Here is a 26,648-nt window from a genome sequence, read left to right on the forward strand (position 1 = left end):
ATCACAAAGCCTTGCTGGGCCAATGACGGCTGAGCAACAAAGCATCAGGTAACTTTATCTGTAAAGGATCGAGCTGATGGTCCTCCACACCACAAATTTCACCCAGTGACATGAATAGATACATTTGGTAGAAGTGTATCTAGCTGCAAGAATCACATCCATTACCTCGGCAGGAAGGTCAAAACTGCACAACTGTCTCCGTTCAAGGTGTAGGTTGTGGAGATTTGAGTGCAGTACCCGCCCTGTGGCTGAGACAGGAGGTGAAGAGGCAGACAGGCTGGAGGGTAAATGCTGAGGCTCAACAGGTTGGGCAGCACACTCTTCTGGTACAATCTGAACCTATCATGATTATTTAAGTCCAGTCTACCCGGAGCCACAGAAATGAAAAGGCATAGAAGAATCACATGCCCCACTATAACTTGAACGTGTCCCCTAGGGATCCTAGTGGCCGTCTGTCAGGTCTGTGAGCACGGTTTGAGCAAACAGTCTGCTGCATGACAAGTTGGTGTCCACCTGCCACCACTGAAGGTCCTAGCCTGTCTCCGAGATACAGATGCTGTTCAAAAGTCAGCCCCTGTGTTTTGCCAACTGAAAATGCAAGTTCCACTGCAAAGTCTGTATATACCAGCTGAGAAGGTTGCATGAGGCCAAGACGTTTCAAGACCCTCTGTCCCGAAACCCTGGACTGGGTGGGCGATGGAGCATGTGAAAGGTAGGGCGTAACCTCATAGAACAATTTGAAGCACCTACGGATTGATTTTATGACTTTAAAGCCATGAAGCATAAATCGAAGCCTACCCCCTAGTTCTGGATTGGCTGCTGTAAGGGTTTTGAGCGCCTTCATTGGCAATAAGGTACACCTTGAGAACCTTCTGAATTTATGGTGAAACTGATGGGCTGGTAAAAGCAAGCCTGAAGAGCAGGCTGGGACACAGTGGTTTTGAAAACACTCTATAACTGAGTGTCTTTTGTCCAAAAAGCCTGGAAAAATCAAAATGGTTGTTAAATTGATGGACGTCTCCAGAGAAACCTGGGGTATGCATCCAGGTATGATGCTTGATCAAGAAACTGGTGTCAATTGCATGGCCCACACAATCTGTTTTGTCCAGCCTGGCCTTCAAAACCTATTGCGCAGCGCATTGATGGTCTTGAATTGTTTGGACAATGTCATTCCTGAATTCATGAGTAATGGCCAGCAAGATCTCGCTGGCCCAGTCAGGGCATATGTCTATCTGCCCCAGAGACAGCAAACATTCAAGAACCTAAGGATCAAGCTGGCAGAACATAACCGTTTTTGTCAAATGTGATAATGCACTTAGACTCATAATGTGGCGGCACAGAGGGGAATGCATTATAGTGGACCTTACTTATTAGACCTTGGACTTCAGGGTTGAGTCAGAAATGCTAGATCTCCAGGAACTGGCCCATGTTGTCTAGCTACTGGGCCAATGACTGGGTGAGCCTAACATGGCTTGGTCCATGATGCCTTCCCTGCATCTGTCAAGCCCTCATTAAATAGTAATAAGGGCCCTCAGTTCGCAGATCCAGGGGGTCAAGATTTCGGTCAATAAGTTGGCTTTTGTCTGTAGCTGGAAAATGTATATATTACCTTTGCCACTCTGCAGACAAATGCAAAAAGAGGCACTTTCCTCAGTGGGGAATCCTGGTGGAGACCGATTGTCTCAGTAAAAGTGTATAGGCATTTACATTTAGTAAATCCAGGTGTAGTCAAACGCTGGTATGAGGTGGATTGTAAGTTGTCCACCGCCTAGCCATTGTCATCTTCATGTGGAAAATTTTGGAGCCCTTGAATTGTAATCAGCCTTCAGTATGACCAACTTTGCAGAAGAGGATGGGTTGAGACTGTGGCTCGGTTATCTTATAGCGAGTCATGAGCATAGCAAGAGCCAATGCCAGAAAGGACATCAGTACTGAATCTGGAGTGGGTGCCGCTAGAGTCAGGATCGGCACTGGAGCTATCTGGACTGGTGTGGCAGCTAAGCTGGTGCCGGAAGGAGCCAGGAGAAGGCCCCATAGGGTCAGTTGGTGCCTGGGGGTGGGCCCTCCTGCGCAAGTACAACTCGGAAGGCCCTACGGCTCCATAGGACCCTAAGGGTGCTGCAGAGGGAACCAGCATCACTTTAACAATAGACAGCATGGCCTCTTTGAGAACCTCTATCTTTAGCCAGGTTGACTACATGCTGGGATACTAGGGATGTGCTAGAAGGATGAGCCTTGGTACGGGCACAAGGTCAGATGACACCTGCAGAGTTACATAGTGCAGGAGTGGTCTTACATCCCATGCTCTGGCAGTTTTGTGCTTCTGGTGTGGGAATGGCCCACGACTTGGGAGCGGTAGCAGGTCCGTTGTTTCAAGTGTGATCGGCTCCTTTTTGTTTTGTGGCATTATGTTTTGCTGCCTGCTCATTAATCATCTTTGTGTGCATCAGGGAGCATTTGTTGAATGACTTCAAGTCATGACTGTAACCTAGACACAATGGACAAAGCCTTGACTGGCTCCAAGAACCCTCTGCTTCTCGTAGTCATGGCACAGCTTAGAGCAAGTGTTCTTATGGGGGAGGGGAGGACGGTTGAATTTGGAGGTAAATACAACGGACAGAGTTCGAAGCAAAGCTCCAGATCCACTTTGGAGGATGTGACTGGTCTCCTCTGCTTTCCATACTAGGGAACAACTCTTAATGCCTCCTGGCCAGTGGAGAGGTCAACATAGTTTTCAGGCAAGTTAGCACCTCCGTTGTTATTCCTTAGAGTTGATATGGCGAAGTAGAATCTACAATCCTATATTGAAGAACAAACGGTCTAAGTATTGAAGCACCACAATGAAATCAAAAGATAATTTTATTGAAAAGTAAAATAGCAGGACCCTTTAAGCCCACTAATAATCTTCATGGTCTGGTGATTAGAAGACCCCCCCTCCCTACAAGCAGTACCATCTCTAGATGATCAGTTTGGCATTACTGCACATGCCCAACCTTCTCCCGACCAGCCTCACAGCAGATGAAATAGGCTGTGTGCAACAAATCATCTTGAGGGGAAGAAAAGGCCCACACGGTTTTTGGGTGAACCACATAGATGGAACTAAAAGAAATGCGGATGTACAAAGCAAATATGACTGTCACAAACTCTAACATGGGCCAGAAAATGCCCTACACGACGTGAAATCTGCGTACCTTAACCACGGTCTCTCATTCCAAGCACTCACCAGAGACCTCCGCTCTGCCCAATTGACCATTCTACCTTACCACGTTTCCGCAAGACCACGGTCGGAGAAAGATCCTTCACCTACCTCGCAGCAAAGACCTGGAACATCCTTCCATTCCACCTCAGGCAATCACAGTCACTGCCTCAATTCAGGAAGGACCTCAAGACCCCACTCTTCGACCTAACCACTGCTCCCTCTCCTCTCCCACCTCACCCCCGCATCTTGAAACTCTTACGGGTGAGTGGTCGCGTTTACAAGCCACCTGATTGATTGAGAGGCCAGGAAGCACCATAGGCATCTACAGGTCAAAATAGAGTTCATGTGCACACTACAAATGAAGCTTAAATAACATGCTACATTACCAGAGCTAAAAGCAATACATAAACAAAGCTTATCTATTCAATGGCTAGTACATATAGATAAGGCACACTTAGAAATACCTCATGTGCACACTAGCATTTAGAGCCATTTAGACCATTCACACATCAGAAAATACAGAGGCAGAGCTTACGCTCATATTAAAACTATATCTTGACCTAACAAGATTCGCCCCACGTGCTCAAGCAAGGAAATTAATCCACTGATGTCTGTATGTGTGAGCTATGCACTTATAATGTATTTAAACTCATGCACACACAGGAGCAAAGGAGACCCACACCAACACAGAGCTTAAATAGTTGCAGTGAGGCATTATATGCCCTGATTTGGTCTGTGCTCGGGTGTCACTACCCCCATGTTAACCGTGACTGCAATCTATGAGATGGAAGTAGAAAACGCTCAAGCAGGTTATGCCGCCATTATGGCTGCAAGAGGTGACAGAAAGGACTACTTCCTCTTTTCTCACTACTTGTTCCCTCTAAAAGTGTTTTTCAATTCAGATTTACTCCAGACACTTGCCAACAGCAGCAAATGAAGAGGCGAGGCAGATCAGTCTACTGCTGGGATTGGTTTGTAATCCAGAAGTCTAACATTTAACAGCGTGAACGTTAAGCCTCTGGATGCTAAATCACTGAACATGAAAATTCACAGCCCCCGCGCAGTCAAACAAAAACCCAACCAAAGTGTTCCATGTTTGACAACCTCGCTGATTTAGGAGGTAGGCTACTGGATTCGTAGTAAAACTCAAAACTACTCAGTCACCCCACTGTTGTGGGTAGCTGTAAACTGGCCCTGTTGAGAGGTTAAACACACTCAACAGGTCTTTACTTTGTAACAATAGACTTTTTAACAAGAGTCTGAAACTAATGTTCTAAAATCCATGGTTTCCACACGGCTGGAGTTCATGAATCCAGCAGCACTGTCCAGGAAGTTTTTCTGAATATGGTTGGATGTCTTCAAATTTATTGGAAGCCCGTTTTTCCAAACCTTTATAGTTGAAACTACTCTGTGTCCCTGCTCATAGGAGCATTCTGGGGGACTGTTCTAGAGATAGGGTCTTTTCCATACTGAGCTAGAACAGATTCTCCTTTTCTCCAGTGCAGTCACTCTTTTTTTAACAAGAGTTCCTCTCTTTTGATCATCCATCATTCTCCCTCTACTGAATTTACTACTTCTAAAAAGTGATTATGTACCTTCAGTTCTGGTTAGAAGTATCTGCATTCTCATGGTCTCATTTTCAGCTGTCATGGTGAGGATCTAATCTCCGCTTTTCTGAATCTGCCCTCCACTCAGTATTCAAAACATCTAAGATTTGTTGACCCCTTCATCCACACAAATCCTATTTAGGCTTCCAGAGACTGCCTAGAGTCAACTTTGAAAATCTCAGTGACAAACATGCTTACTTTTAGGCCACTACGTATTTATTAGTTATGTTCTGTCCGTGAACGGCAGACCAGGTTAGGCTGTATTAAGATACCCAATTTAGCTTGATGTCTAAGTATTTTCCACTTTACCCATCACTGTGTGCAGCTCACGCTTCTAACCCTATGCTATTTGTAAAAGATTTTTACACTGATGAATGGTATGCAGACACTTTACATGGTAAAGCCAGATCCAATTTGAGAAAAAAGGATTATTACAAACAATACTGCAAAAGTCAACCCTCAAAAACATCATAACTAGCCATCAAGGTTGTACAAGGACCACTGGTGTAATACTCACATGTGACCCGTAGCAGAAGAGGTCTATTCCAAACTCATATCCCATGCCATAATCACATTCGTCATTTGCGAACTGAATGAAAGTCATCATTTCCTGAATGGGTGCAAACGCTTTCAGCCGTAGGTCATCACTGGGTGCTTCGACAATGGCTTTGCAAATTTTTTTGAGGCTTGCTGAAATGGCAAGACATCTTTATGATACCAAAGTCACTTAAAACTTGCATAGCGAAACACTGATTGTTTTCTGGAGACCAATTTAAATCTAATTTCTTAATGAAGCACCCAATGGAAGTTTGACAATTTGCCATAAAAAATAAACTTACCAACCAAGTTTCATTTCTTCAATCAAAGCAGCTCTAGATGCGTCTTTTTACTCTCTTCATCATGTGCTCAAGGTCACCCCTACATTCACGGAAGGATGCTCTTCCTTTGTACTATGGTTTTAAACATCTTCCATAACTATTTTATACAGTCAAGTTAGATATCTTCAGTGCGCTCCCCTCGGAAAGGTAGATTCCCGTTCATTTGAAAATAAGGAAGGTAGAATGATAGTGTATACAAAACACAGGGTTCTCATTTTCTGTGTGCTCAAGTTTAGGTATCTTGTGTACTCAGTTAAAATAATTTCATTATGGGGGGGGGGGGGGGGGGGGGGAAATAGTAAAAGGAGGATGATTGGAATAAGTTTTTGTTTTAAACTGACTTTTGGCACCAAAAAAGAACCAATGACCTACCGTTGTTTACCAATGTCATCAATACAAAAGGCATCACCCAACAACCTCTAGGCTCCCTTAAGGAGTAATTTACTATAGTATATGAATACTCTTTGCAAAAAGAGAAGGATTAAGTCTAGTCTGCCAAGATGAATCACCATTACATACATATTGGTTGCTTTATTTTTATATGCGCAAGGGTCCTGTGTAAGTACACAAAATGTTAGGCTAAAGTATTAAGACGTGTCTCATGTGGTAGGAGGAATGCAGAGAATGGGTAAACTTTATTGTAACTCAGTTACCCTTCAACTAGAGTGTACAATGTCATGCTATGATCAAGCCAGAAACTGTTTTTGTAGCTTTTAACCAAGCTATATGTGGCGATACTGCATATTCATTAAATGTGCGCATTTGCAACCTTATAAGTTCCCTTCTTTAAACAATCATTGGCAAAGCCAACAAGTCTAACCTTGGCAGGCTGGTTATTAATTTTTGTAATTCACCCATTTCTCTGGCCAGCCACCATGTAATGGTCTTTGCGACACTAATAGGTGTATGTTAATTCCTACATATAGCTGTGCTGTAAAATACCTTAGCATTTTATGAAATACAGATCAATAGTATTCTGTTGGTCCCTCAAAATCCCATTCCTACTGACACAAAACGCTCTCAAAACTCACTCTTGAAAAGTGCCATTTATACTACCCTCCACTAATGTTCTGTGCCATTTATCTGCATGACTAACCATCTCCTAAAAATATTACGCAATAGCACAACTTATGTAATTACAGATCCCAAGAAAAGTGAACCCAAAAACCACTTCTGCTCAATTAGGGTAATCATTTTAAAATCGGTTTTGTAAACAGAACCATAGGGATCTTTTCATGGAGCAAAAAAACGATATCAGCTGAGCTATTATGTTATGCACTACACTACTGGTTACTCCATCAATAAGAACAGCCAAGAAAATAAAAATGTATTCCTTTTGCATAGGTTGCTTTTAGATGGAACAAGCAATTGGTGTGCATTTTGTAAATTGTAGAAGACCCCCCCCCCCCCCTACATTACAAAAGGAGTTTGTTCAAGGAAAGGGCAGCACTGAAGAGACACAATTTCTGCTAGAACTTTCAACACAATAGAAATCCCAAATAATAGTAATTCTGGGGTGGTCTGCAATTTTACTTTGCATATTCTCGTCTGATAGTCTTATTGAAGCCGATGACTGGTTCTTGATTCATTGATAGTAAGTTAGTTGTCCTGATTGTATTGTTGAACCAGAATCAAAGACAATTGGACAAGATCATCAGTATATGTGCTATTGATGCTCTGATCTTAGACACTGGAGGAAAACGATCAGTTTGACTTTTAAGGCAAGTAATAACGACAATATGGATGGAAATTTAAAAAAAGGGGTGCTATAATCCATCCATACTTTATTCTGTAAGAAGTATGGATTTACACAATCATCTGTAGCTAGTATACATTTTCACTTGTACCCACCGAAGTGTAAGAATTTATCTCAATCTGTAAGGTTATTAAAATAATTATGCCTATAGGTGCCTGTCGGCCTCATCAAAGGCCACACCGTAGTGTGAGAAACAAGTGAATAGCTTAAAATACCAATAAATGATGAAATGCTCTTTCATAGCCTCCACTTGCAAACATGCAAGTATGGCATATCCATGAAGGGTATTTTCATAGTTACATATATTGCCTGTGTGCATTCCACTTCCCCAAACCCGGTCCAATTTCCGGGGGCATCCTCTGTTTTTGTAGACTGCCTCTTTTGCAACAATACACCAGTCCATATCCCTCTCCCTCTCAACTAGGGTTGGTGATTCCGCTGCTTCCCACCTCAATGCTACGTTTTGCGATCATCAGAGTAGTAGTCCAGAGCTGCTCAGCTCGATTTATGTCAGTTGCTTACCATATATTAAGCAGACACAGTTGAAGGGACAATCGAATAACCCTATCATTAGTGTCCTTCATACATGTGGTTATTGCTTCCCAGTACGGTTCGATCATCGGACAATCCCAAATAATATGGCAGAGTGTGCTTATACCCCCACAAAGCCTTCTACACCCTGCCTCTAGATTTTGACCAGCGTGGTGCATGCAATGTATGATCTATGGAGTATTTTTAATTGTACAAGTCACACTCTTGATGAGACTGCGACTTCACGAGGTGACGCAAGCACCCCCCGCCAGTACTCTTCCTCTAGGTTCCCAATATCAGCCTGCCAACGCTCCCGAAGACTAAGAAGAGGGTCAGGTAAGTTATTAATTTTCTTGTAAGTCAGAGATATGGCCTTACAGTGCATATATTTGGACAGGAGCCTGTCTTCCAATGGTGAGGCCTCCAGTATATCTTCCCCCACTGGGTCCACTCTTAAGTTTTCTTTCTCAGATAACGTGTACTCTTTCTGTAGTTCCGCATGTGGGATTATTTTCCCCCAGATCATTCACCTTTGACATGCCAATGGTGTCCCATTTGTTGAAGCCCTGGTAGCGGCCCAGCTTTCCCGGACACTCTGCCCACCAGAGGGGTGTGGCAAGCATCACTTTGTTCACCCACCTGAGGTGGGTATTAACTCGGTGCCAAATGGTGACCATTTGGCCGTTGGCCCGTGAGTTTCTGCTTTTTTGGATTGATCTATATTGCTTCGCTGTACCCCCGGCTCCCATCAACCACTCGTCTATACAACACGACGGGTTCCCTTGTGCGCAGTGTGCCCATTTATTTACGACCACTAATTGGGCTACCCAACAGTATGCATGAATATTGAGTTAGGCAATTCCACCATCATACCAGCCTCTGGTAAGTTTGTGGGCTGCTATGCGGGGTGGTTTCCCATCCCCAAGTAGGTTAGGGACCTCCCAGTCTATTGATTTGAAGTAAGCGTCTGGGATTTCATAGGGCGTATTTTGTAGAGCAGAGAAAAACCGTGGCAGTGCCATCATTTTAAATAACGCCGCTCTTCCCAACAGGGAGACCGGCAGGCCGCGCCAGGGATGCACATTTCCCTGCAGACAGACGAGCTGAGCTAACAGATTGCATTCATAAACAATTTCCTCTCTAGAGATGACAAAATACCTAAATATATCAAAACCCTGTGTCACAATTTTCACTTCACAGCCAGCTGGCAGGTCAGAAGCAGGGCCCCGTAAGGGGAACACCACCGACTTAGACCAATTAATAGTATAGCCAGAGTATCGTTCAAAATTGGAACAAATCTGAAGTATCCTGCTGATGGAGGATCGTGGCGACGCAACATACAGCAAAATTTAATCTGCATGAAGCGAGATTCTATCTTGCACTCCGCAGTCCATCTCAGCCCACGGATATTAGAGCGAACAGGAGCGGGGATAGCTGACAGCCCGGTCTTGTGCCCAGATTTAAGGTAAAAGTGTTTGATGTACGTCCATTCACTACCACTTGGGCCAATGGTTCAGTATATAGTAGTTGAATCCATGCAATAAATCTTTTCCCCACCCCCATGCTCTCCAAGACCGTGAACATGTATGGCCATTTAACAGTGTCGAAGGTCATATGAGCGTCAATTGACAGTATTGCGGCATTTTCTTGAATGGATTCCCTCTGGCCCAACACTCCATTGAAACGCCTGAGGTTGAGAACAGTATTGCGCCCTGACATAAATCCGGACTGGTCCCGATGCACAAGTTTGGCCACCACTGGGATCAGTCGCCGAGCTAGGACCTTAGCCAGAATTTTCACCTACGTTAAGGAGGGAAATCGGCCCGTCGGAGGAGCACTCCTCCGCTGGTTTGCCCTTCTTATATATGACCACAATTAAGGAGTACTAACTATTTTAAAACAACAAAAACCATGCGCAGAAATGGACAGTTCTCAACCTCACTTGCCGTAAATGCATGCGAAACACAACCACCAGCAAAAAAATATAGAAAAAAGGACTACCAATCTGGGAGCTCAAAACCCTCATCTCTTTGGATTATAAATAAAGGTTGAGAAAGGATTGTCTGAAAAACTGAGATTTTCTCCTAGAGACTTTACCACAACTGCGTACACACAGTTGCTAATCGCAATAATTGGAGGGAGACGGTTGCTCTGTATCTTTCGTATACTCAACAGGTGAAGAACAAACACATTGAACAGTGCTCTCTTTTTCTACTATGCTCAAACTCCAGTCATGAAGTTATGGCCAGAGCTGCAGGTTTTGGATCTACAGGAGAACCAGGTTCGAATTCCGGTGCCGACTCAACATCCTGCAACTCTGGGAAAATCACTTAACATATAAATAAAAAAAAGAATCTGACCTGGTTTAATGTAACTCGCGTTCATGTAAAGCGCTGGAATGGCCTTGGGCCAAATTGGCACTATATAAAACCAGAAAAAAGTAGTGTGCACCCGGATGGTTGGTTAGCCTTGGAGCCTCACACTTCCCATAATCTGTCTTGCAAGACAGATGAAAGGCTATTAATGAGGAGGGGCCCTTTAAAAACAAGATCTATAATAATAGCAAATGTTGTTGTGAAGCATCTCACTGCACGCTGGGCCACCAGACATACAGTGTGGAACAGGAACACAGAAAAGGGTAGCGCAACAAGGAAGCGAGCCTGGGGGTAGATTTATTAAATAGTGGTGCAGTGCAGCAAGTCAGCTTGCTGCGTCACTGAGAAAGGGCAGGAATGCACCGTATTTAAGGCATACGGCGCATTCTTGACTTTACCCCCTGCGCTGGCACACAATGGGCTGCCTAGTGCCAACGCTGGTCCCTTTGCACGATGGTGTAAGAAGGGGGCCTGCGTTGCACGCATGATTGCTTTTGTGCAGGAAGGAACACCTTCCTACACAAAAACAATCCTGAGAGGCAAATTCCTCTTTCTCAGTGTACGGCAGAATGCAGCACACATGGAAGGAGGAAGTAATGAGGAGAAATAAAGCTATTTCTCCTAGTTACGCCTCTCCTGGGTGTAGTGTCTAGCGAGTTAGCAATGAAGGAACCCTTTCGGCTCCTGATGGACTCCGTAGAGCTGTGATGTAAGCATTCTATCGGAATTCAATGAAGACTAATTTAGAAAGTTGAGTTTGCAGTTACATGCAGAAAAACAAAGACGTGTAATACTAAGTTCAGTGCGTGGCAGTCATTGGCGCGTACCTAGGCTGGGGAAGACTCTACACTGGGGAGGCATTTCTTATTGGCACATTCACAGGTTTACAAGGTCTTGTAAATCTAGGAATGTGTCAAAAACCATGGGAGTTGCGTGTGAACACCCACACAACGCCTTTGAAACGCCTTCCTAGGTCTGAGTAGTGCAATACAGCAATTTGCGCGGTGTCGCGTTGCACCATGTTTCTGGAGCCATTCAAAGCGGCTTTGCCTGTCTTGAAAAATTTGAAGTAAGTTTTGCTTCGCTCTTGCACCACATAGCACGGTGCAACAGCGATGCAACACGCATCATAAATATGGCCCCTAGACTCTTGTTGCACCGCAGGCATAGTAAAACAAAATACAGCAATTCCTTCCTGGAGTGGGCAGAGATTACATTGAAGCAGACACTGCTTTACTAGAGAACACTGCAGGTCTTCCTTGCACATCAATGAAAAGTAAAAATGGACAACATTGACAGTTGGGACAGTATTCCATGGCAAATGATCAACTCAACAAGTGAGTCAGCAGTGTAGAATGTAGGAGTGGTGTGTGGGCTGCATCACACGAAGCCCTAGGAAAAAAGAACAAGCATTTGCAATGCAATAGGTCTTGCATTTACGCGAGTTTAAGCTATTGGCATTATAATGACAATGTCTTTTATTTAGGTTTTAAAAACGAAAACAAAAATAAAAGACAGTTATTTGCAAACTCGCATAAATGCGAGACCTATTGCCTTGCAAATGCTTGTTCCTAAAGTTAATACTTGCGGCCTCAATGCTACAGCTGCCGACTTTGGAGCTGGAGAACCAGGTTCAAGCCTCGGCATCGACTAAGAATCCTGTGATTCTGTGCAAATCACTTAATCTACCCTTGCCTACCAAAAATGAAGGTGTCCTCGTGTAATGTAACTGGCGCAGATGTAAAGCGCTCCACTACCGTGGAAAAACAACCTGCAAAAAAAAACAAAAAAAAAAAAAAACTAAACCTGCAACGGAGACGCCAGTGATGTCGATACTAGTCGGTTTCAGAATAAGGACTGGAACTGCGACAATTAATGACGTTGTTAACAGTGGTGCGTTGCAGTGCCACTAGCGCCCACAGCACTCTCTTGATGTCTACTGTCGGTCTTTTACTTTTCAACCAGGGAGCACGGGGGGAACCCATTTTTCTGGGCTTTCCTTAGAGCCCATGTCACCGCCGTTAGGTCGCTAAGGACAAAGGGCTGTTTTTATCCTGTAAATAAAAGTTTGATTGGATGCTTCGGTGCATTGAATCCTTCTCACGCTCAGGCTGACAGGCCCTGGTCCAGAATAACGCTGCTGCACGCCCCTTTCTGACATCACAACAGTTCATCCCTCCCCCCGTGATGTCACGCTGTGCTAAAAAAGAACACAAACAGTATTCGCCGGTGAAGAGAACGGGAGGATAGAACACTGCGAGAAGCAGGACCCCCTGCTGGCGGAGCAGAAATGGTGTCGCCGGTCACTGTGGTGAGTAATTCCGGTTGAAGAAGCGAACAACGGCCTCCACCAGCAGGACGTGACAGGTGGGAGGAAGCACTCCTTGAAGGCCACTCCTTGAACACAGCCCTCCTTTAAAAACATGCACACGTGAGCCCAGCCCGCCTACCTCTCCCGGAGGAGTCTGCTGGCAACCACTGCTTGCCGCATAACACCATAGCAGCTCTTACCTTATTCTTCACCGGTCTGCCCTCGGTTCCCAAAAATGCAACAATCCTCTGTCGTGAAAGCTGTTTGTACGATCCCCCCACCACAATCCATCCGCCTCCAAGTGACTACAACAAACAAGATGGTTAATATGCAGCGGGCGCCCTCGGTCCTAAGCACGCAGGGCCGGATAAAAAGACCCTAAGGTTAAGAACCATCCTGATGCATGGGCTGATCCCAAGTGGCACGCGCCTCGTCAATCCTCCGTCCTTAAGGCGCTAACAATGTGAACAAGTGGCACTGAACGCGATCGCTATTGTAAACAAGAGGGGAATAAACTAGTCCAAGCTGTTTCTACAGCTAAAAAAGCAAAACTGCAGGAATTGCCTTTTTGCTACTTGCACCCAAATTCTGGAATCAAATGCCAGAGAACTTAAGAAGCACCCCTAACACAATTACCTTCCACAAAAAGCTCCGGGAGTGTGTATTCACAGGAAGCGGCCGGCACAACAGCAACTCGTGCACACATGCATTTCGTACGTACTGAGGACATCCCGAGCTGAGCATGCGTGCTGGCAACCTTGCCTGGGACACGGGCGGGGCATAGCGCGCGCAGCAGGAAGTGTCCGGGGCTCCCGTGAGCTGAGGGAGCCCCGCGGGTTGCAGCCCGCATGAAGGAGCCCACCCCGCAGAGAGAAATCCGGCGGGAGCCAACACCGCCTTCATGAATGCCGCTTCAGGATTTCAGGCGGGGCTCCTGTGAGCATGACGGAGCCCCGCGTGTTGCTGCGCCAGTGACCGGGTGAACAGGCCCCGCTGCCATGGGAAGAGCGTGTGCAGCGCGCAGTGAGTTCCCGTGAAGTAGCATGCTATGCGTCTGGGGGAGAGGGAAAAGTGAAAGCAAGCCATGGTGCGCTGTGTTCACGCGGGGATAGATGTGCACGCCTACGGAGTAGGGGACAGGAGATGTGCACATTGCGTGTCTGGACGTGCGTGTTCACGGGCGCATACACATTTCCAGTCCGGACTGTGCGTGCACATCTCCTGTCTCTTCTGAAGCAAGTCAGTAACAATAGATCTCGCTAGCGACAGCGCTTTCGCGCTGCGTCGCTAGGCGAGACCTAAAAAGGGGCAAACAAAATAAATGAAAAGCACACATAAATGCAGACACTGCATAATACCAAAAATCCTGGTTTGGTCTCAAGAAGCACACAGTGCCACAGTTGCCCCGGCATCAAAGTAAACACCAGCTGAAGTTTTTTTGGTCTCAGAAAAGCACACTTTTTTTAAAAAACATTTGTTTATTGGCATTTTCAGAGTTATCAACATTTGACAAGATCTATATATACAATCTCGACTTTTCTGTGTGCTTTTTACATTCACATTACCAATCATTTATTCACAGTAGGGGCTCAGTGCTTTACCTCATTTTAGTTCTTTTTTTCTTCATTTTACACATTTCTATAATATAATTCTGCTCTCCCAGGAGATGTACCTATTAGTGTTTAACTTCGTGTTTCCTCACTTCACGCTCATCTTGCGCTCATGGTCATGATCCCCAAAATTAGATGGAAGACTGTTATAAACTCAACTAAGAACATTGTAACTTACAACCTGTGTTTATCCTATTTTCGCATGTGGGTTCTTCATTGCTAATCTAATGAGTGGGGGGCCTGAGTGTATGTGCAGGGTCCACACTGGATGCTCGATATCTGTTATTGAGCCTCGGTGGCAGCCGATCGGGGTCATGTTTGTGGTGTAACAAATACTGTGCGTCTCCCCCAGCTTGAGGTTTGGTACCGGTCGTGGTTGTGTCCCTCCCCTCTATGCATGTTCTGGCTGATGTCCGCCCGTTTCCTTCGCCATCTGTCTCTTTGTTGTCTAGGTCTCGACTTTCCCAGGCCCTCCCTAACTCCATCCATTGGTCTGCTATAGGCTTCTTGCACACCCACTACACCCCCTCGCGTCATCGCTAAGGGGTGCCCTCGCCTCTGCCTCAAGCCATGAGGTACCTTTTCCAGTTTTCTATTTGTGGCCCCGTGCTGGCCTTCGTCAACTATCGCCACTCGTCTCTTGGCAAGGGCCATATCTAGGTCAATGAATTGTTTCCCTACTTTCCGCTTCGGCGGGCAGGGGAAAAGGCCCAATAGGCATATCTCCACAGTGTTATTCAATTCCCTCTCCAGCGTCGCCCCTGTCTGCCGATCTACCTCAGGTCCAAAAGCGGGTCAATGACGGGCAGCTCAAAACCATGTGGATAAAGTCCACATCTTGTTGATCGCATCTTGGACACGCCCGCATCTCGCCACCATGTATCATTCAGAGTCTGTGTGGGGTCAGATATGTCGTATGGACTTAATTAAACTGAATGTATTTCAGTCTTGTGTTACGTGATATTGACTTGGGGGATGCCAAGACTCTTTCCCATTCTCTGTCTGCGAGTTGTTTATTTAACGCTTGTTCCCAGCGTTCCCTGAGCTTGGGCAATGTTGTCAGCGATGCCTCCAATAGTGTCATACAACCACTTTACTTGGTGGCCAGGGTCACTCAAGGTGAGCAATGTGTGTAATAAAGGATGCGTTCCCGGTTCTTCTCCTCCTCCGCCCCATAGTTCTCTGAAAGTACAGACCAAGGCCTTGTGCTGTAGAAACTGGCAACCCATATTGTTCCACAAAAGTGATCTACGTCTTTTACTGGTAAAGGACACCCACAGTCCTGAGGCCCACTTTCTCCCACTGTTATAATTGCTCCAAGGTAAATCTTTGGCATGGGGTTCCATGCGGAAGGCCCACCAGGGGGAGCGGTGGTGAGTACTTGGGGGTCACAGGCAGTCTGGCCAGGCTCCTCCTCTAGCAGTGTAGTGCCGTGGTCTGTAGGTTCGATCTATAACTCGACCCCAAAGTGGTAGCATTTTGGGGTTGAATATCTTAGCCAACAGTAGGGCAGGGTGAGCACTCAACTCACCCATTAGCCTCCTCCAGCCATTGTGCCAGCTACTGCTGTTGGGAGGCCAGATAATAAAATTCAAAATTGGGTACCCCCAGCCCTCCGTTTCGTATCGGGTGATGCAGTATCGTCAGTGAGACTCTCCTACGTCCATCGCCCCATATATTAGGTCTCACACTAATAAATCTAGAGGGGCAAACCAACTTCTGAGTAACACCAGAGGGAGATTCACAAAATAATATAGCAACCTGGGCACCATCTTGGTCAGACAGAGCTTAATTTGAGCCGGTGCTTTCCAGTGCCCAGCATCGGCACTTAATTGGTTTACGGTGCTCCGCACCGGCACCTAAACGTCAACACCATACTTGGAACAGTACCACATGGTGGCGCTGCTCATCTAATTTAGAGATGAGCAGAACAATGGTTGTTTAGGAATACAATATACATTAAATTGCTAATACCTACCTCCCCAGCCATTTCTTTAGCTGTGGGGACCTGGAATTATCGGAACTGTCGCATTTACATGTGAGAGTGGTAAGTAGTTGTTTTGGCAGTGATGACAAGGGCGATGGACGCTGCAAGCTGCAGTGGCCTTGTCAGACGCCTGCCACCTAATATTTTACAAATTAAGCACTGTAGTCAGAGATATACGCGCCATTACCGGCAGTTTCAGGGAGCTCCAAAAAGCCACACAGGATCTACGCGAGCGGAGCGCTCTATCTAGATTGCCCTCACGCATATCAGCCAAAGAGTGGTAGACATGTATACCCATGTACTTAAACATGGTTTGGGCCCAGTTAAGGTCCTCTGAGAGTGCAAGTGGTCTTGGCAGTGCTCCAAACGCCGGGAAGAGGTAAGTCGTCCTGGTTACCTGCAGCCCTGTCAAGGTGGCATATCTGTCCCGGGGTCTCAAGGCCGTCTTCGATCCGGCCACCACCTCCCTTAGGTAAATCAACAGGTCATCGGCATATAAAGAGACAATGTGTTTTCTCCCGTCAAGCGTCAGCCCTAGTCCCGTCCCACCTTGGCAGAACAGGGCCGCCAGGGGTTCCATCTCTAGTGCTCACAGCACCGGCGATAGCTTGCAACCCTGCCTTGTTCCAAGGAAGATACCATATTGTGCGGAAACTGCTCGACCTGGTCTAATTCTAGTGGTTGGGTGGGCATATAATATTTTAACCCAATTAACCCACCTTTCCCCTAACCCCATCCGTTCCATGCATGCAAATAGATAGTCCCAACTGACTGTGTTGAAGGCCTTTTCAAAGTCTATCGATAGTATTGCGGCTTGCTCCAAAGATTTGGCCGGGTGATATAGGATGGAGTATAGTCTCCTCAGATTATATGAGGTATTTCGTGAAGGGATGAATCCATTTTTGTCTACATGGATCAGTGTGGGCATGTGCGGGAGCAATATCATTGCTAGTACCTTGCTCAATATTTTAAAATCCAGGTTGAGCATGGGTAACGGTCGGTAATCCCCCACTCAGGTCCCTGGAAGGCAGTCTTGGGGATCGGGATCACAGTGGTGCTTTGCGTGGAATCTGGGAGTCGCTCTAGTTCTAGTGATGCAGATTACAGGGTTTCCAGGAGGGGCGCCAGTTTGGAGGCATATGTTGAGTAGAACTCGGCCAGCAGGCTATCTGGCCTAGTGTCTTCGCTGTGGCCATTGATGTTATGGCCTGTCTTATCTATACAAGTGTCACCGGCCCTCCCAATGGGTTCCTGTATTGTTCGTCCAGGATTGGCAGCTGCAGGGGTGCCAGGAATTCCCCAACCTTGTCTTGTGGGGGGAGGGCCGCATACAGTGTTTCATATTATTCCCTGAATAGGGTGTTGACCTCTGGATAGTACAAAACCGAGTCCACCTCATTGCTGATGTGTGTTATGTGGGAACCTCGTGTTTCCAGTTTAATCAACCATCCCAATATTCGGCCTGATTTATCCTCTTCATCATGTATTATGGTCAGGTAGCCTTTGTAGTCAAACTTACAGAGTTGTTCCAGCGCCTCATTATATTGAGCTCTAACTTCTGAGCGGTCACGTCTATTCTCAGCCTATTGTCAATTGTGTGAAGGCGCCCCTCCAGCTCATCTAGTTCCCTGCATAATATTCTCTGCACCCGAACCGACTGACTCAGGCAGGGTCCTTGAACACCCACCTTAAAAGCCTCCCATTCCACTAATTCTGTTGAGGTGGAGTGCGCATTTCTGGTGAAATAAGTGTCAAAGCAAGAGCCTAGGGATTCCAAGAAGGGGCCATCTTCTAGCATCTCAGGCCTGAACCTCCACATAGGGATTGAGGTGTAGCTCTTGGGGCGGTGGAATAGTAACAACTGTCTGTGGTCCGAACAGGTGAGCCCCAGGTATTCAGTGTGTGTGACTGTCTCGTTTATGTCTGTAGAGCAGAAGAATGCATCTCGTCTGGTGTGTAGCTGATGGATGGGGGAGAAGTAAGAGTATTCCCTGTCTATTGCATGTTGTACCCTCCAAGTCTCGGCCAGACCCAAATGACCACTCCAATCCCGGAACCCCACTGCTATGTGGCTGAGTCCCTGAGAGGGGGGATGCGAGGGATTTAATATTACATCTAGCACACAGTTGAAGTCTCCCCCTATTATTTTGGCTTCTGGAGGAAGATCTGTCAATCAAGCAAAGAGCTTCCTCAGAAACATTAACTTGTCGTAGTTTGGGGCGTAGATGCTTCCAATGGTTATGTCCCTACCCCTTAGTTTTCCATTTAGCAGCACATACCTCCCCATCAACCTTGGTGCTCGTGACCTCTAAGAGGACCCCAGGTCTTAACCATACCAGAACACCTCTAGCAAAGGCTGAATAGGTTGTTGCATAAATCTGCTCCTCCACTGTTTATGCAGCTTCTTAATTTCACTTTGAGTCAGATTTGTTTCTTGGAGCAGGACAATGTGGACCCCCTCGTCCCTCTCAGGTTGCTATGTACGGTGTACCTATTACTCATTGACCCCAGTCCTCTCACATTCCAGGGGAGAAATCTAATGGTACCTGGGTCGACTGCCATGATTGGGGATAGCTCGAAAAACACCCAATTCCCCATGACACCCCCAGGCATCACACGTAATCAGAAAAGCACACATTACCATAGCACTCGCTTGAACTGAAGGGAACAAATTTGTTGCTTGTGAAATGGCGGCATGCCATAATTGATAGTGAAGTCAGCCAATGGCTAAAGTGGACTTAAGTACTGCCCGTTGACGCATGCTAGATAAGGTGGAAGAAAAATGAGAATGGCACAACCACAGACCAATAGATAATAAATGCTGTAAATAACTATGGTATACACTGAAAGTACTATTTTACACATACCTAAGAAAAGCCAGTCAGTCTGGCATTGGTTGCTAGTCTCTTGCCTTTGAGAAAGAAAGATAAAAAAAGAAAGAAGCTAAAAAGAAAGAAGGCAATAAAGAAAAGACAGAAGGAGAGGGAGAAAGAATGAAAGAATAAGCAAGAAGCAAAGGAATTTAGGTAAGAAATGAAGGAAAAGAAAGGTAAGAAAACACAATGCAAGTAATATAGGAAAGAAAGAGTGAAAGAAAGTAGGAAAGAAAGGCAAGAAAGAAACCAAGTAAAAGAAAAGCAAGAAATGAAAGAAACTTAAGAGAACAGTTTCAAATGGACACAATTTGCTATGTTATGAAATATCAGCAGTCAGATAAACATGACACACCAAAAGGAACAGAATTGGCAGGCGACAGGAACTGATCAAGCTGGAATGTGCCTTGTTCTCACAACAGTTAAGTAATAATTATAAAGTAAAAACAAAAACACTGGTGCCGAAGGGAACTACCTTGTGTGCGGATGTACCTAGACAGCCTAATTGTGATTTGCTGCAGGAAGAAGCATTGAGAGCTTAATAACATTGGAATATATGAGTAGTCCATGTGGCTGCCCAACATATGTCTCTGCTGGGACGTGTCTTGCAAAGCCCCTGGTACCACCTTGCCATGGTATAGTGGGCCCTGACGGCAGATGGAGGTTGGACTCCACGGCAAATGTAACAATGAGGGATACATGTTATCCACCTGGCAGCCATGGCCTAAGCAGTCCATCAGCGAGCATCATGGCCTCCAAATGTCACGAATCAATGCCAGGTTCAGCCCAGACAGAAACATAAGGCATGAATTAAATACAGATAGCACATTGTTTCTTCAAATCAAATAAGAATAATGTTGAAACAAAAGAAAAAACAAAAAAAGAGTTTGGAGAACCACTCTGTCTCTATGGAACATTGTAAAAGGTTTTGAAGGGCTTGCAGCTCACACTCCTACGTTTGAATCAAGCCTTCCGAAAGGATAAGTTACTTACCTGTAATCCTCTTCCAGGGGTACCCTCAAAGTCATAAGCACATGAATATTCCCGCCCATGTGCAGGAACCCGGAAACACATCACATATATGTGAAATCCTCTTCCAGGGGTATCCTCATCAAATTCATAAGCACATGAATATTACCGCCCATGTGCAGGACCCCGGAAACACATCACATATATGTGAAAACCATATATGTAGATAGATATACATACATATTTTTTTTTTACTGAAAAAACCATAGGTTTTAGAGGCGTTATAGTTAGCTGGACTTTTCACTCGTACAAAACCATAGTTCCTAATACCCACCTTCTATGAACAGTTAGCTTGCTGCCCCATCCGCCTCCTCCCTATCCTCTGTTGTCTGAATCCATGGACTAGCCTCCTCCCTCCTGCCATGCATGGTCTGATGTGCTGCCACTGCCCTGCATTTAGCATGATGTACCAGTCCACTCATCCTGCCCTCCATTGCCCAATTCTATGGCCCAACATTGACCTCCTGCTTAGCCTCTGTGCTTTGCTTGCTGCCCCTATTCTCCTTCCCCCTGCCCTCCGATGTCTTTGTGCATGCCCCTGCTCCATCCTTTTTGACCACCATGTTCCATGGACCTGCCACTCCTATCTACTCTGAGTGTTCTGTTGAGCTCCCCTCCCACCTGCCTAGCATTGTCAGATGACTGTAACCGGTCCCTGCCACCTCCACCCTGCCGGTCCACATGCCATGCCCCTATCCCCTTCCTCCTGTCCTCCATGGTCCATTTTACTAGCAAACCCTTCTGCCCTCCCTGGTCTGTTGTGCTGCAACTGCTCCTCCTGCCTGCCCCGCGCGGTCTGTTGTGAGGCCTCTTCCCCTGAACTCTCTTGTCTGTGCCCAGGTCCTGACCCTTCTATCCTCCATGGTCCTTTGTGCATGCCCCTGCACCCTCCTTCTTGCCCATCATAGCCATTGTGCTGCCACTAACCCTCCCGCTTGCCATGCATGGTCTTCTGTGCTGCCATGGCCCCTCCCACCTTCCCTGTGTGGTCAGCTAGCTGCTCCTGACCCCCTCCCACCTTCCCTCCATGGTCTGTGTGTATGCCATCATAGTCTCACTGTTGCTCTCCATGGTGTGTCTTGTTTCTAGTGCCCATCCTGCCTTACCTCCATGGTCATCTTGCTGCTCCTGCCCTGCCCCCTTACCCCCAGCCCTCTGTTTCCATGTGCAGACCCCTATTCCCTCCCTCCTGGCTTGTCGGTTCCATTGTAATGCCCCCTGATCCGTCCCTCCTGCCCTTTATGGTCTGTTATGCTGCAGCTTTCTCTCCAGTCTGTCCATTATGGTCAGCTAGCTACCATTGCCTCTTTCCCCTCTGTTGTCTGTTGTCCATGTGCATGGTCCTGTCCTCTCCCTACTGCTTTCTATGGATTGTTGTGCTGCACTCCCAGCCCGCATGCCCTGTGTGGTGTATTGTGCTGCTGCAAACCCTGATGCCTGCCCTGTAGGGTCAGTTTGGTGCACCTCTCAATGTCCCTCCTGTCCTCTGTTATCCGAGTCCATGTCCCTACCCCAATTCCTTCTGCCTACCATGATCCAATGTACCATACTTGCGAACATTTTGAACTTGGTAAGATGGAGATTTTGAAATAAAACTGGGGTATTGATTTTCCCCATTGAGTTACATTGAAAAAGAGAAGATTGTAGACAGGAAACAGATCAAGTAAAGCCCATTTGAGCTTAAAAACATTGGACATTTCCTGGTTAAAACGGGTCTGTTGGCATGTATGGTTGTATGACCACTGCCTCTTCCTTCTGCCCACAATGGTCTATTATGTTGCCACAGCGTCTCTTGCCACTCCTGTATTGTTGGTTTGTTGCCCCTGCCCCCCTTTCCACTGCCCTCCATAGTCTATTGTGCTGCCACTGCCCTTCCTGCCTGCCTAGTGTGGTCAAATTGTTGCCTCTGCACTCTCCTACCTGCCTTCAATTTTCAGAGTCCGTGATCCTGGACTCTGCCTCTCAACAGTATCCCAATGAACAACTAGATTGCTAACATTCTATATTTATTACAAAAGTGTGGAATGCCTGACGTCATCTTGATGTAATCAAAACTGTAATGTCTAGAGCATTTCCTTTAGAAATTACATATATGATAGGGTCTTATTTGCATCAAAATTATGGTTAGTGCTCTAAAAAACTAAAATGAGGACATATTTTCTGAGTTTTCAAATAGCGACAAAGAACTTTTAAATTATTTGTAATCTTTATGTTTTTTTATCCAATTGACCACTTGATTAAATGTTGCATCCAAGGGGAGAGGGTGTGGTGTTACTTCCAGAGCTGCAGACTTTGGAACTGGGGAACCAGGTTGGAGTTTCTGCTTCAGCTCAACATTCCGTGATTCTGGTCAAATCACTTAATCTCCCCATGTCTACAAGCAAAATGAATTTGATCTTGTGTGATGTAACCAATGTTCATGTAAAGCACTCCAATACCTGACAAGTCTGCACTATATAAAACTGCAAATACACAAAAAAATAAGTGTTTTGCACACTTGTCATTGGGCTACATTTGGGCTACATCTGGGTGATATTTGGGCTACATTTGGGCTCTTTTGTCTCTGGTGGCCATTTTAGGAGATTTATTTGTTATGAAGTTTCCTAATTTCCTCATTTACTGCAGTCTCCTCAGTAGGAAATGCTTACAGTTTTTTACTTTGATTCCATCAAGAAGGCATTCAGATATGTCACACATTTGCCATAAATTCTGAATGTTAGCACTCTAGTTGCTCATTAGATCACTGTAGTAAAGCTACTGCTCACCACAGAAGTCTGCTGCTGGTATTAAAAGTGCATGTTTCAGTCTGCATATCAGAATTTTTTAATGAAATAGAAGAGGATTTGAGAAGTCACTCAAAATGTGCCCTAATTTTTCTTTCTGCAGCACTAATCATAATTTCTATGGCAAAATGAACCCCCTCATTGTGTTCCTTTTTAAATTAAATGTTTTAAGTGTTACCAGTTTATTCCAATCAAGATGGCTTCAGGTGTGCCATACTTTTGTCATAAGTAAGACAGTAAGCGCTCTAGTTGTTCTTAAGAACACTCTGGGACATTCTGTCATTGGGCTATACTTGGGCTACATCTGGGTGATATTTGGGCTACATTTGGGCTTTTTTGTCTCTGGTGGCCATCTTGGGAGATTTATTTGTTATGAAGTTTCCTAATTTCCTCATTCACTGCAGTCTCCTCAGTAGGAAATACTTTGTTTTTTACTTTGATTCCATCAAGAAGGCATTCAGATGTGTCACACATTTTCCATAAATTCTGAATGTTAGCACTCTAGTTGCTCATTAGATCACTGTAGTAAAGCTACTGCTCACCAGCCAAGTCTGCTGCTGCTAAAGTGCATGTTTCAGTCTGCATGTCAGAATGTTTTTATGAAATAAAAGGGGATTTCAGAAGTCAAAATGTGCCCTAGTTTTCCTTTCTGCAGCACTAATCATAATTTATATGGAAAAATGAACCCCCTCATTTTGTTCCTTTGTAAATTAAATGTTTTAAGTGTTACCACTTTATTCCAATCAAGATGGCTTCAGGTGTGCCATACTTTTGTCATAAGTAAGACTGTTAGCGCTCTAGTTGTTCTTTAGAGCACTCTGGGAAGCTGCAGTAGAACACAAAGGAATCAACTGACAGTCTCTGCCCTTGTTGGATGTACATGTTTTACTGAGAATGTCAGACTTCATTCTTACATGACTGAGAAAGATAATGTGAACTTACAGAAAATATGCTCTCAGTTTAGCTTATAGATCACCTGCCAAACCTCTGTGGGAAAAGTATGAGAAAATAGTTCTCTCAAACATGGTTCGTGATATCACAGCAGAAGGCTTTTTCACATGGTAAAATCACCTTAGAACACACCACAATTCCTAAAATGAGTATGGTACCATCAACAAATGATTTATAATGTAACTAAAGTCTTAAAACCTTCTATTAACTGCAATGCTTTTTAATGAGGTGCTATCATGTATATTGGTCCCAAGATGGCGGCCAACACTTCTTGAATGAAGTACTGACAGCCAATCAGATCTCACGATGAGATGTGTAGTTAGGCTCCGCCCAGATATGTATGTGATTTTACTTTTGATTCACCATATATGCAAAAGGCACATGCCTGACCTGAGGACTACATCTTTGCCAATTTTCAAGTAATTCTGTTCAGCCGTTCGGGCTGTACCTTCCATTAAAGGTCCCTATGGAAAAATGCATGGGGAAAACGCGTTTTGGGAACCCCTTTTTTCTCAGCCCCCGCTTGACGAATCCCCCCCGAGACTTTCAGGGTCGGAGCGGAGCGCCCCACCTATTTTGAAAATTTCACGAGGATTCGTCAACCGGCGCCAAAGTTATTCAAAATAGAATGTTGCGGATTTCCTATGGAAACACGGTCCTAACTATAACTATCTGCTGGCGACCGCCAGTAGATATATATATATATATATATATATATATATATATATTCCTCGAGGCCTTCGTATCATGGTGGCCCCGATATATTAAGACCCTAACCCACTCATGTTAAATGAATGGGCGCAAAATAACTTTGAGTCGTCATGTAGGATGTTGGCCATCTTAGTCAAATATGCGGACATTGATCGCAATAGAATCCTGGAAGAAATCTCTCAAATCTCAGAGATGTTGGCTAAAGAAAGTAATCAAGAACCCATTGAGAAGTTCATGAAAGAAATGAAAGAACGACTTCTCAAACTGGAGATCACGATTAAAGAAAGAAAAGCGCAAAAGAGATAAAAACGACTACGAGCGTGGACAAATTTATACCTTTGCAAGGAAATTTGATAATCTAAGACGACAGCGGATGAATCCTAAAGGCCCCACAAATGTAGATGCCCACGCAGAACTCAGCAGTATCCAAAGTTCAGAAGTGGATACAGATATTGAGGAAAGCCTAACTCGCCAAGACGGGGTAGTAGTACGATCTATAATTGATGAATTTAATTTTTTAGAACAGGAAAGGAGATTCAACCTCCGCCCATGCCCACCCCAAGTAAACGACGGTGCACGAAGAGGCAGAGGCAGCAAAGGCGGAAGGGGGCAAAGCTTCGGCAGAGGAAAGAACAGCAAGTAACAATAAATGAGAGGGCCGGAAAAGACAACTTAATAATTAACATGACTGACATCAAGTTAACAAAACAAGAGGAAAATATTCTAAGTCTTGGACTTTCATACTGCCCACCTGCCGACTATGTCAAGACGAGAGTCGATGTTTTTAAATTTGTAAGACAACTCAAGCTGAAAAAACATTTTGCCACGAATTTGGATAAAAGATCCTGTCCTAGTCAGTCCAGAGCGTTGGAAGATGCTAACCCTGGAAACTTAGCAGTGAATGATATGGATCTGCTATTCAACCCAAGACCCATGGATGAGGGATTGGAACCTATGGGAAATCAAGTTGCAGTTACCAACACAACAGATATACATCTGTCCATGAGTCAAGCGCAATAAATAGCCAGACAGCAGGAAGTTGATATCGGGGGCAGTGACCCGACAAAGTTTAAACCACCTTCCAGATTTATTCCACTAACTACCAGAGACTCGGTGGACGTTTACAATGAATTAGTGGTGAATGACCTAAAAAAATCTAGAAAAATGTACAAGTGTTAAACATAAAACGCTGACCAAGCACCACCAAGAATACACTGCGCTGATCAATAAACTTGCAACAGATGACAGGTGCATAATTCGGAATGCCGATAAAGGAGGAAATCTTGTACTGTGGGACAGAAATAGTTACCTTACGGAGGCACACAAACAACTGAATAATTCTAAGAACTATGCTAAGATCAATGACAATTTGATGCATTCGAGTTTTAAAGCGTTAAACTACCAACTTTATGGTTGGTATAGTCAATGTTTGATAACTAAAGAAGAATTAGCCTTTTTGAAAATTGTCAAACCTGTTGTACCGGTATTCTATCTGATCCCAAAAGTACATAAGAGTATAGAAAACCCCCCAGGCCGGCCTATTATCTCTGCCATAGGGGGGGCTTTTGAAAATACTTCTAAATTTATTGATTCTTTCTTATGCCCCCTTGTGCGAACTCTCCCAGCCTTCATTCAAGATACGGGAGATTTCCTGAAAAAAATCTATGATCTCCCATGGGAAGATGATCTTCTGCTGGTCACAATAGACGTGGCTACGCTATATACCAGCATTAGGCATGAGGATGGCCTTAAAGCTATGATACAAAGCGAAATGAGCAGAGCACTCCTGATCTTCTAATTCACCCACAGTTATAATCTGAATGATATAGGTGCTGCAGCGTAATGCCCACTGTCTATCAGGCATGGAAAAACAAGATACAATAATTCAATCAACTAATGATTGACGCTGCGCACTGTGCTATTTGTAACAAAGTTACTAACAGTTAGTCTAATTCACAAAAAATTATTCAAGAAACATCCAACACAATTACTCGTTTAAACATATATTTTCAACATATATGTAAACATCAGCTTCAAATCATAACAT

The 26,648-nt window shown here is 44.9% G+C and overlaps 1 protein-coding gene across 3 annotated transcripts in view; it reads right to left on the reverse strand.

Annotated features, from left to right (window-relative positions):
• Window positions 1-26,648, reverse strand: part of HPF1 (histone PARylation factor 1) — a 168,541-nt gene that overhangs the window by 27,013 nt on the left and 114,880 nt on the right. For all 3 annotated transcript variants that reach the window (XM_085641821.1, XM_085641823.1, XM_085641822.1), the window contains one exon: window positions 5,324-5,496. In XM_085641821.1, coding sequence (XP_085497947.1) covers window positions 5,324-5,496 — 173 coding nt within the window. The remainder of the gene's footprint in view (window positions 1-5,323; window positions 5,497-26,648) is intronic.

The sequence above is a fragment of the Triturus cristatus genome, chromosome 2_2 (assembly GCF_964204655.1).
Source record: "Triturus cristatus chromosome 2_2, aTriCri1.1, whole genome shotgun sequence".
In the NCBI taxonomy this organism is placed as follows: Eukaryota; Metazoa; Chordata; class Amphibia; order Caudata; family Salamandridae; genus Triturus; species Triturus cristatus.